The sequence below is a fragment of the Vespa velutina genome, chromosome 25 (genome assembly GCF_912470025.1).
Source record: "Vespa velutina chromosome 25, iVesVel2.1, whole genome shotgun sequence".
Classification (NCBI taxonomy): domain Eukaryota; kingdom Metazoa; phylum Arthropoda; class Insecta; order Hymenoptera; family Vespidae; genus Vespa; species Vespa velutina.
The window spans coordinates 481785-492701 of NC_062212.1; the positions used below are offsets into that span (position 1 = coordinate 481785).

General features: G+C 27.0%; 3 protein-coding genes and 1 long non-coding RNA gene across 9 annotated transcripts in view; 2 read left to right on the plus strand and 2 right to left on the minus strand.

The window, feature by feature from the left end:
- Positions 1 to 25: 25 nt before the first annotated feature.
- Positions 26 to 1105, minus strand: LOC124957296. The gene is made up of 2 exons (XR_007103485.1): positions 406 to 1105; positions 26 to 292 (listed from the first exon to the last, which is right to left on the minus strand). It is a non-coding gene; the product is annotated as an uncharacterized LOC124957296 (long non-coding RNA).
- A 786-nt stretch (positions 1106 to 1891) lies between these two features.
- Positions 1892 to 3551, plus strand: LOC124957285 (S-phase kinase-associated protein 1). Its single transcript, XM_047514189.1, has 3 exons — positions 1892 to 2063; positions 2617 to 2895; positions 3048 to 3551. Exons 2-3 carry the CDS (start codon positions 2617 to 2619, stop codon positions 3255 to 3257), a joined length of 489 nt encoding a protein of 162 aa, XP_047370145.1. The 5' UTR covers positions 1892 to 2063; the 3' UTR covers positions 3258 to 3551.
- A 456-nt stretch (positions 3552 to 4007) lies between these two features.
- Positions 4008 to 9675, plus strand: LOC124957283 (beta-alanine-activating enzyme). 6 transcript variants are annotated; one of them, XM_047514182.1, is made up of 10 exons: positions 4008 to 4227; positions 4296 to 4551; positions 4645 to 5100; positions 5189 to 5568; positions 5650 to 5738; positions 5831 to 6690; positions 6764 to 6915; positions 7006 to 7169; positions 7258 to 7521; positions 7644 to 9675. In XM_047514182.1, exons 1-10 carry the CDS (start codon positions 4224 to 4226, stop codon positions 8049 to 8051), a joined length of 3033 nt encoding a protein of 1010 aa, XP_047370138.1. In that variant the 5' UTR covers positions 4008 to 4223; the 3' UTR covers positions 8052 to 9675. The 6 variants fall into 6 exon arrangements, with proteins under 6 accessions (XP_047370138.1, XP_047370139.1, XP_047370140.1 ...); XM_047514183.1 differs by having other exon boundaries at positions 4645 to 4658; positions 4755 to 5100; positions 5189 to 5738; XM_047514184.1 differs by having other exon boundaries at positions 5189 to 5738; positions 7258 to 7389; positions 7481 to 7521; positions 7644 to 7786.
- LOC124957284 (rab GDP dissociation inhibitor beta) overlaps positions 8087 to 10917 on the minus strand; it is a 5926-nt gene continuing 3095 nt past the window's right edge. Inside the window, exons 3-5 of the mRNA XM_047514188.1 lie at positions 10733 to 10917; positions 10439 to 10621; positions 8087 to 10303 (exon numbers count right to left, since the gene is read on the minus strand). The exon at positions 10733 to 10917 is cut by the window's right edge and continues 29 nt beyond it. Coding sequence (XP_047370144.1) covers positions 9947 to 10303; positions 10439 to 10621; positions 10733 to 10917 — 725 coding nt within the window. The 3' untranslated portion in view covers positions 8087 to 9946. The remainder of the gene's footprint in view (positions 10304 to 10438; positions 10622 to 10732) is intronic.

The following is a 10917-nucleotide window of genomic DNA, read 5'->3' on the forward strand; positions in this document are numbered from 1 at the left end:
CTCTTTTTTCTTTTCTTTTTTTTTCTCTTTTTTTTTTTTTTTTTTTTTTTTTGTTTGTTTTTTTTTTTTTTTCTTTTTTTTTAGGCAACACAACGATCGAAGAAGAACATTCTCTTCTCTCTTTCTCTTATATATGTAATGTCGGTGATGTAATTGTGATATATATATATATGTGTGTGTGTTTACATATAAATATATATATTTGTAAAATATATTAATTAAGGTACACTGTTACCGACAGGAATGATTTTGTAATCGTCCATAGTCCGCAAACTTCGGATAATACGAAAATCTTGTTAGGAGGAAAAAAAAAGAAAAAAAAAAAAATGAAAGAATATTGTTTTATATATAATTTGTGTATATATATATATATATATGTATTATTTTGTTTTTCTTTTTAATTACTCGGATTATACGTCGATCTTCTATTTCTTTCCTTTTTTTTATCAGCTCTTTATGAAATCATCTTTTTGTTTCTCTAAATTCCTAATTAACGTCGTACACGTTCGTGACAATATTTGTTGTAGATAAATAATTCGAGATAAGAAAATTGACTTTTTTTCTTTTCTTTTTTTTTTTTTTTTTTTTTTTTTTATAGTTTCCTATCGAAGAAAATAGATAACCAATCAAAATACGTTCTTAACGACAAAGTCGACACAGTCTTGACATAATATAATCTAATCCTTTACCGTTTTTATCTATGTATTAATATCTCTTGCGTATATTAATAAAACGTGTTCACGTAATGAAAAAAAAAAAAAAAATTAATAATAGATAACTTTGTTACGATAAAAAGAATTGCGTAGTTTCTCTCTCTCTCTCTCTCTCTCTCTCTCTATCTATCTCTCTCTAAATCTGTATCTCTTTTAATTTTTCTTTTTTTCCTCTCTTTGTATCTTCTTCGATCGTGTACGTCTTAACACTTTAATGTCCTTCACGGTACTCACAGCCACCGTGATACGAGAAACCAAGTAAAGAGAGCGATGTGTCTCTCTTTTCTGAGGGATAATGTTAGGTAGTGAGGGAAACCTTCGCGCGCATGATTACTACAGATCGACCAATCAGCTACGTTCGTTAAAGGATGCCCTGATGGTCACGTGACCAATGTCTCGTAATGCCGGTCAATTTTAAAATACATTACGATATTATAATAAGCATATTTTAATATTATTTTAGGTAACAAATAAATATATATTTGATTCGAACGAAAATTTATTTCTATCGAATAAATTCGATAAATAATAATCGTTTGTATTATTTAAATTTTCTATGAAACTTACGAATAGATTTTATTCGATATATATATATATATATATATTTGATTTATTTGATTAATTGACCAATAGGATGACGTTAACGTGGGCTTACGTAATAATGGCGGTCGATTTTAAATTTTAATAGAATACATTTTGGTAAGAAATATCGTCGCGTTATTTGATTTAAAAAAAGAAAAAGAAAAAAAAATATTATTATTGGATTTATTTACGATACGATAAATCATATTTCTTGTATTAATTAATGTTGGGTAAGAAATAAAAATTTATTTATTATATTGGATTTGATATATGTATTTTATGATTGACCAATAGGTTGCTTAATGGACGATTACGTCATGGGTCACGTGATCTTACATCTCCATTATGGCGGTCAATTGTAATGGACTGGCAGAAATAGAAACACGTTGGATATTTGTTACGTTTTTGTTAAGTTGCAATTTTTAATAGAGATATTTCCTTGGACTAGGATTTGATTATTATAATCATAGGTGAAAACAGACCAATGAGAGAAGAGTATCGATCGTAACAACACGACATTCGGTTTCAGCGAATGAGAAGCATCTTATACATAACCAATAGTAACAGTGAGAAGAGGAGTGAGAAAGGAGAAGTGGAAGAGAGAGAGAGAAAGAGAGAGAGAGAGAGAGAGAGAGAAAGAAAGTGATAGAAGACAGAAGTTAGAAGAAAGAGAAACACGGAAATTACAGACGGACAAGTGTCTTTTATCAAAGTGTTACAAGTTATTATATTTATTTCATTCTTCGACGGACATTTAAAGAATCAAAGGTAATTTTATTGATTATTCTAATATCATTCATCTATCAAATGATAAAATAACTATCGTATTTGATTTATTTTCATTACCTATTATCTTGTAACGAAGTAGTTAAAGAAAATGTCGTTTGGATTGAATATGCTGTGTTAGAATTGTAACTCTATTCATGTGATTAACAATTACGCATTTATTATTCAATTAATTAAAAACAAAAATAATTAAAATGAAATAATAGATATAATATTACTTCTTGTAATTAGTGGACTTTAGTGTGATATATATATATATATACACACATACATACATATACATATACATATATGTATATATATATATATATATATATTATCAGTGTTGATAATTTGAAGTATAACTTATATTATTTTTTTTTTTCCAATTACTTTGATGTACGTTTTATATGCATACATTAGATCTAAGATTATAGATAATATTAAATTTTTATGCAAAAATTTATTTTCCCTTCCACAAGGGATAAAATAATAAACTTTCTTAGATATTAATTTTATTAGACATATCAAAAATAGAAATTGAATTTTATTATAGATGCCGAACATTAAATTACAAAGTTCTGATGGCGAGGTATTCGAAGTGGACGTAGATATTGCAAAATGTTCAGTAACCATTAAAACAATGTTGGAGGATTTAGGTATGGACGAGGACGAAGAAGAAGTTGTACCTTTGCCCAATGTTAATTCTGTTATTCTAAGGAAAGTATTACAATGGGCAACTTATCATAAAGATGATCCACCTCCACCAGAGGATGATGAAAATAAAGAGAAACGTACAGATGATATTAGCTCATGGGATGCTGACTTCTTAAAAGTAATTATTATGATGCTTCTTTTTATTAAATCTTAAAGAAATATTATGATCAATCAAAGCTATAGAATTAGATCATTTATAAAATGTTCCATGTATATTAATTTGTATGCTGTCTTCTTTTCTTTCTTTCTTTCTTTCTTTCTTTTTTTTAGGTTGATCAGGGTACTCTTTTTGAATTAATTTTGGCAGCTAACTATCTTGATATTAAAGGATTGTTAGATGTAACATGCAAGACTGTTGCCAATATGATTAAAGGCAAAACCCCAGAAGAAATTCGTAAGACTTTCAACATAAAGAACGATTTTACGGCATCGGAGGAAGAACAGGTTCGCAAGGAAAATGAATGGTGCGAGGAGAAATAAGCCAAAGGATATCATATTTTTAAATATTTAATTTTAGTGTTTTTCAATTTTTAATTAAAATTTTTTGTTTTTTTTTTCCTTTCCTCAAACTCATTTCTTTTCTTTTTTTTTTCTTTTTTGTTTCTTTTTTCTAATCCTGTTACCTTCTAATAAAATATTTTGGTATCAAGTACACACAATAATCGATAGGAAACAATGGTTCCATCCAAATGCTTAGATAATATATGATAAACTTGATATGATTTATTTGTCCATATTAAATAGCAAATATTAATGAAATTTCTATACGCTGTACACCATAGAGTTCTCTCTTTCCATAGAGTATTCTTTCTTTTTTTTTTTTTGTCTCTTAGTAACATAAGTTTAACATCACCTTAAATCTAAGCTCCTCAAGATTTATTTTGTGAAAATATAGTTAGAATATATTTGCATAATTTTAGGTAATATATTAATATATCTCTCAATCTCTCTCTATTTCTCTCTCTCTCTCTCTCTCTCTCTCTCTCTCTCTGTGGCATTACAACTTAAATTAAAAAAAAAAAAAAAAAGAATATTGTGTATACATTAGTTGACAAAATTAAAGGATAAGACTTAACAATATTTTATCTTCTTCTTCTTGTTTAACGCTTATCCAATTAATAAATCCATTTAATTTCTTTAGGAAATTAAATCGTCGTCTCTTCATGCATAATTATCATTTAATGATAAGTAAGCTAAATTAAGAATTTAATTATATATATGTATATATATAAAAAAAAGCTTTTTGGTAATAATACAAATAAATATGCATGATCGATAAATTTTCTATATATATATATATATATTAATTCAACTTTCTACCGCTACGTGGCTCTGGCTTAGATCAACATAACCTATTTTATAAATGTGAATTGGAGAGTGATATTTTAAATGGCAAATATTTTATCTTAAAGATTTAATATATCACTGTGATATGTTATATAAATCATGGGTAATAATAATAGAAATTTTATGTTTAATTTAATATATAAGTAACGTCTGTGAAATTATTTTTAACAGAAATAAATAAAAGGCAAAAGTTATGTCATAATGTAAATGACAAATTAAAATCATTAATTGACATAATTGATTGGAATTATTTGAATAATATAGCAATAGAATATCATGATTTAAATAAAATTCATACGATTAAATATTCGGAACTTAATGAAGCAAGGAATAAAATTGTCTCTATGTTAAAGTTTATAGAAAATTTTGAATTTATTGGTATTGGCATTGATGTTCCAGAATATTGTATACCTGCATTAATACTAGGGTGAGAAATTATTTTTAATTATATTATATCAAAAAAGAAAAAAAAAATAAGTAAATAAAAAATAATATTAATTTACAAATTTTTCTTTTCTAGAATAATTACTAAAGGTTTTGGCTTTGTTAATTTACCTTCAGACGTTACAGTATATAACAAATTTTTATCTACCTTGTATATAAAATATATTTTTCTATGGCATCCCATAGATAATACAGAAATTATTTGCAAATTCGAGTTACACGGTGTACATTTGTATCTTTTAAAAATGAAACTAGCTCAGGAACAATATATAAAAAATATTGAAAGTGGTTATGCTTATGCCATTGCAACATCAGGATCAACTGGGGAAGAAAAAATTTGTAAAGTGTTTCATTCCTGTATAGTACCCAACATAATAGATTTAAAATTAATTCTATCTATCACAAAGTCTGACAAAATTGTACAATTGACAAATTTTACATTTGATCCTAGTATAATAGAAATATTTTTAACTTTTCATTCAGCTAGTACAATGTGCATGATATCAAAAAGGATTAAAAATGATGTTGATAGGTAATAATCAAAAAAAAAAAGAAAAAAAAAAAAAAACAAATACACATTAAACCTTCTAATCTGTAATATTTATGATATTATATTCTAGACTTTTGGATATAATATTTTACAATGATGTAACCATATTACAAAGCACTCCATCGCTATTTCTTCATAGATGGTCAACCGAACGTCTTTCCAATACAATTCTTGGAAAAGATAGTCCATTGAGAATTATACTTTTAGGGGGTGAACCATTTCCCAAGATAGATCTACTTATTGCAATTAAACACTTTGATAATAGAACTCAATTTTTTAATATATACGGTATAACCGAGGTATCATGTTGGGCTAGTATTAATAAGATTATGTGGACAGATGAAGAAATAGAATCATCTTATCTCGGTACGATCTTATCCGAAACTATATTTCAAGTTAGAAATGAAGATAATAGTATAGTGTCAAATGGAGATGGTCATCTTTACATTGGTAACAATTTTGTAATTTTATATATAACTTTAATTATATTATCTTTATTTTGTATAAAATTTATATTTATTTTAAATCCAGGAAGCAATAGTAGATTATGTCTCATTGATAATGAAGTTTTGCAAAATATAAAAAGACCTGTATTTCGTAATACTGGTGACATTGTACATGTAAGTTATTATTATTGTTTTTTTTTTTTTTCTTTTTTTTCCATACGGAATAATTATATTTAACAACATTTTATAATTATAAATTATTTCAGATCGATAATAATGGACGAATGTTTTATAAAGGAAGACAAAATGATATAATAAAACGATATGGAAACAAATTAAATTTATTAAGACTGAATGAAACTATTAAGAAATTAAATTTTGTACGCAATTGTTATTCTTGGTGGGATCCAATGAGACATAAATTACATTTGTGTATACATGCCATAACAAATGGAATTGCTATATGTGAATTAAAAAAAGATGTAATATCGCATTTAGAAAAATTACCTGACATTTATAAACCTGATAAAATTCACTTTATCAAAAATATTGAACTTACAGAGAATGGAAAGATTTCTATTAAATTCTTAGAGAAAATATGTACCGGAGATAGGATTATTATATCGAGTAATCGTCGTGATACAATCGAAGAGAATTTTGAAAGCGTATGGAATAATTATTTGAATTTTAAAACTGATGGATTTATAAAATTAGGCGGAACTTCTATTATGGCACTACAAATTTCAACGGAGATATGTGAACTTTTAAATGCACAATTTCCAAATTTAATTGGGATGTTACTTAAAGATGCTACATTCGAGGAATGTCTAACATATCTTAGAAATATTTTATCGTTTAATAAACGTAATGAAATTGACGTTTCAACAAATTACACGCCTATACATACGTATGTAACTATGGATAAAATATTTTCAAATGACACGTATAAAATAAATGAAGAGAATATATGTTTATGGCAAAGATGTAAAGGAAGAACGTACACACATTTATCATTTAATGAACGAACATTAAAGTCTGATAAAAAAACAATATCTAATATTCGTATTAAAAATACATTTGATTTACTTAAATGTGTTGATGCATCACCAACTATATTTCGTTATAAGTGAGTATAATTATAATAGGTTTTATTTATATAAGAAGATGATAAACATTTTTTTTTCTTTATATTTGTTTAGCAAAGAAACATTTGTCACGGTTGGTTCTCATTCGGGTATAATATGCACCGTTGAACTTAAACCTGATGATAATAGCGTTGTATATAAAATTCAACTTCCAAATAGAATTGAATCTTCTGTTGTAGTTTTAGATAATTTTAAAGGTATTGTTGGTAAGTGTTCTTTTTTTTTTTTTTTTTTTTTTTTTTTTTTAAACAAACATTACTATCAATTCTCATTTTTCTAATTGATACAATTTTTAGGATGTTACGATGGTCATATTTATTGTTTTCATTTAAAGACAGGCGATATTATTTGGAAATATCAAACAAAAGATATAATAAAATGTACAGCTATATTGTCTGAATCAAAAGATAAGTTATTCATTGGATCTTATGATAATAATGTCTACTGCCTTTCTACTGAAGTATGTACTATAATGTATATATATATGTATATATATATATTTATCATTAGCTAAATTAAATTAAAATCATAAATATTAATAAATATAGAATGGAGCAAAAATTTGGAGCGTGAAAGGCAGCGATGGAAGTATTTCAGCAAGCGGATGTTTACATTCGCAAACAGAATCAGTATTATTTGGAACTTTGGATGGTTCTTGCATAGGAATAAATCAATCAAAGGGAAATATTTTTTGGAGGCATAAATTAATGAATCCAATATTTGTATCCCCTATTATCCTTAATAATGGATATGTAATTTTTTCTACCGTAGGAGGTACATTAATCTGTTTCGATATACAAGCCGATACAAAGGTGAAAATGATATTTGAAGGTGTTCAATATTCTTTTTTCTTTTTTTTCGTTTTTTTTTTATTTCCAAAAAAAGTTTGATCAATCTTTATAATCCATTAAAATGAATATATTTCTTTTAACAGTTATGGACATATCAAATAAATGGCAATATATTTGCCTATCCAATAAATCAATATGATCCAATAAAAAATTGTGAAAATATTATTATAGGATCTTTAGGAAAGTGTATATATTATTTGGAATTAAATCCAACGATAGAAAAGGCAGGACCAATTTTAAAATATATTAAGAATGTACTCTCACCAATTTATGCCACTCCTTGGTGCGAAGATGGTAATATATGTATTGCTTGTACAGATGGTACATTATATGTCTGTAAACTTTCCCAAGGAGATGTATTAACTAGTATAAAACTTGATGGTGAAATTTTTTCATCGCCAGTTTTAGCAAATGGATTAATCACAGTTGGATGTAGAGATAATAAGCTCTATATTTTAGAGCAATGCGATACTAATAGAATGAATGAATGAATGAATGAATGAATAAATAATAGAATAAAATAAACTGATATTAAATCAATATATTTATTCCATAGGACTTTCGTATTACAGTTTACATTGCCAATACCATCTTGAAGAGAGAAATAAAAAAAAAAATATATATATATAATAATAATAATAATAATAATAATAATAATAATAATAATAATAATAATAATAATAATAATTCACTTATTCATCAAATGTGTATGCACAATTCATAAAATCTCTTTGTACATAGTAAGAAATAGCGAGTGTGTTTGGTGATTTCAAGCAATAAGTGCAAGCAAATATAGAAAAAAAAAAAAAGAAAGAAAAGTGAAAGAGAGAGAGAAAGAGAGAGAGAGAGAGAGAGAGAGAGAGAAAGAAATGATCGAACATTCATTCCATTCTCGCACAACACAACACACACACACATGCTCTCAGTAGCAGCAAACAGATGTACGAACATATGCATTTTCTATCTATTTCTTTTTTTTTTCTTTTTTCATTTTTTTTTTCATTTTCTTTTTTAGCATACCTTATCAAGTAATGATAGATATTTCTGATATACATTCAAGGATACGTAAAGGAATATTCACATTCGCAAGCTCACATAAAATAACAATATTTCAACGATCCAATTTCATCTTTACATATATATATATATATATATGTATATATATATATGTATATATATTATATCCATGATAAAACACACTTGAACGCTCTGTTCTCTATTCCATTTTTATAAAGTTATCTCGTAGACATTCCTTATACCTTAATCATTTTCTTTTCGATGTCATTATAATTTACGTTTAGCTCACTTACTTCCAACTGCAAGAATTATTATTATCTATATCAATAGGAATAATATATTCTCTAAAGCTAAACTGAAACGTGCTATTTATATTTCTGTACTATAGAGTACATTTCTTTCATATTAATCGCTATATTGTACCTCTCATTCTTTACTCTTAATATATATATATATACATATAAATATATATATATATATTACATATATATATATATATGTATGTATATATTTCGTCTTTTTATCGTGACACTGCGCAACAATAACTATTATTTTTTTTCTTATCTATTTTTTTTTTGTTCTCGTTCGTTTACCTCCCGTTCGTTTTTATTTATTTCAGTAATTAAAATACGGCGTACCATATATATATATATTTTTTTTATATATATATATATATATATCTGTAGTAAATCCATAAAACTTTTGCTATGCCATTTTAAAAACTTTATGCGTTTATAATACTAACAATAATATTTTGCTGCTACTGTTTGCGCATGGCAGGTGTTATCCTCAAATATAACACATATTAATTGTATATCAAAGATCGAAGAAGATATTGAAAAAGATATTCTCGATGTGTCTCTTATATCAATCAAAAAGTATTTGTTTGTTTGTTTGTTTGTCTGTTTGTTTGTTTGTTTTTTTTTTTTTTTTTTTTTTTTTTTTTTATAGATCAAAGTAATCAAAGATAATGGGCGTGTGAATGAGGGAGAAGGGAAAAGGGAAATTATTAGTTTTTAATGACGTTTTAGATTAAGAGGACAGAAGAAAAATTGAAGCCCCCCTCCCTCACCCCCCAAAAAAAGTAAGAAAAATTGACAAAAAAAAGAAAAAAGAAAAAAAAAAAAAATTTGTTCTCTGTCAAAGAGACAATTGAAAAAATGAAAATAAAGGGCTCTGTCTTATTACAGTATTACATGCTCAATATGTATCTGCAATAAAGAAACCCCGATGGACCGACACAGTCGGTAGTTAAATGTCCGATTAGATTACTTAGACTTTGATAGTTTAATTTTTTTTTTTTTTTTTTTTTTTCCTTTTCTTTTCTTCGATTAATGGACAAATCACACAACGCACAATAACATTACGGTTACTGATCCTCGTCACCTAGTTCCTGTTTAACTTTGTTGAAATCAAATTCCTCGCCTGTCGCACGTTTGAAAATATCAAGTACGTCCAAGCATGTTGTCTCAAAATGCGTCGTCGCGTCGTAACTCCTTGAAATGAAAATTTGACTATCGCAGCCGTCGTCGGTAGGTTCCATATAATCCGATATAGAAATAAATTTTTGTCTTATTGGCCCAAGTAAATCTAATCCAGGTTGTATCTCCTGTTCGGGATATTTTGTTTCAACCGTTGTTGAAACCATAGCTATGAACCATCCTTTGGCAGCTACTTGATGAGTATGCGATACCAGGGATACATAAATATCAGAATTACGATTAACCTGAGATATGGAAACAAGAGAGAGAGAGAGAAAAAAATGAAAAATTAATTATTCGATAAATAACATGGGGGGGGGGTTGGGAGGTGGGGTTAACGTTAGAAAAATTACAACTTTTCTTTTTTTCTTTTAGCTCACCTGTTTCTGCGGAATAATAATCTGGGTTGAAAGACCATCACCCGTACTTGGTATCGGATGATCCAAAAGGCAGATACATCTTATTACTTGACCAACTTTCTTCACACGTTCAGGTACATAGGTAGGATCACAAAATACTTGTTTACATTGAGCTACTTCGTCTCCAGAACGTACACCGGCGACCTAAAAAAAAAAAAAAAAAAAAATTGAAAGAAATTTTATAAGTTAGATAATTAAAAAAAAAAAAAAATTATTATCACATCATTATCATTATAAAAATTTTATATTACATACCTTACCGTCCTTCATGACGATTTCATCGATAGGTTTATCCAACATGTACGTACCACCATAAATGGCGCTAAGTCGTGCGAAACCTTGAGGTAGTTCACCGAGGCCATACATGGGATACAAATACGGAGATTTACCATAACGTGCTAAACTATCGCTATACAATTTGATTCTCCTTATGGTAGTTA

Excerpts from the sequence above, each read along its gene's own strand:
- LOC124957283 (XM_047514181.1), top strand. Across the intron at positions 6,691-6,763 it reads CCAACTATATTTCGTTATAA|CAAAGAAACATTTGTCACGG; the intron begins GTGAGTATAATT and ends ATATTTGTTTAG. Across the intron at positions 7,170-7,257 it reads TCTACTGCCTTTCTACTGAA|AATGGAGCAAAAATTTGGAG; the intron begins GTATGTACTATA and ends TAATAAATATAG.
- LOC124957285 (XM_047514189.1), top strand. The coding sequence starts at position 2,617 with ATGCCGAACATTAAATTACAAAGTTCTGATGGCGAGGTATTCGAAGTG. Across the intron at positions 2,896-3,047 it reads GGGATGCTGACTTCTTAAAA|GTTGATCAGGGTACTCTTTT; the intron begins GTAATTATTATG and ends TCTTTTTTTTAG.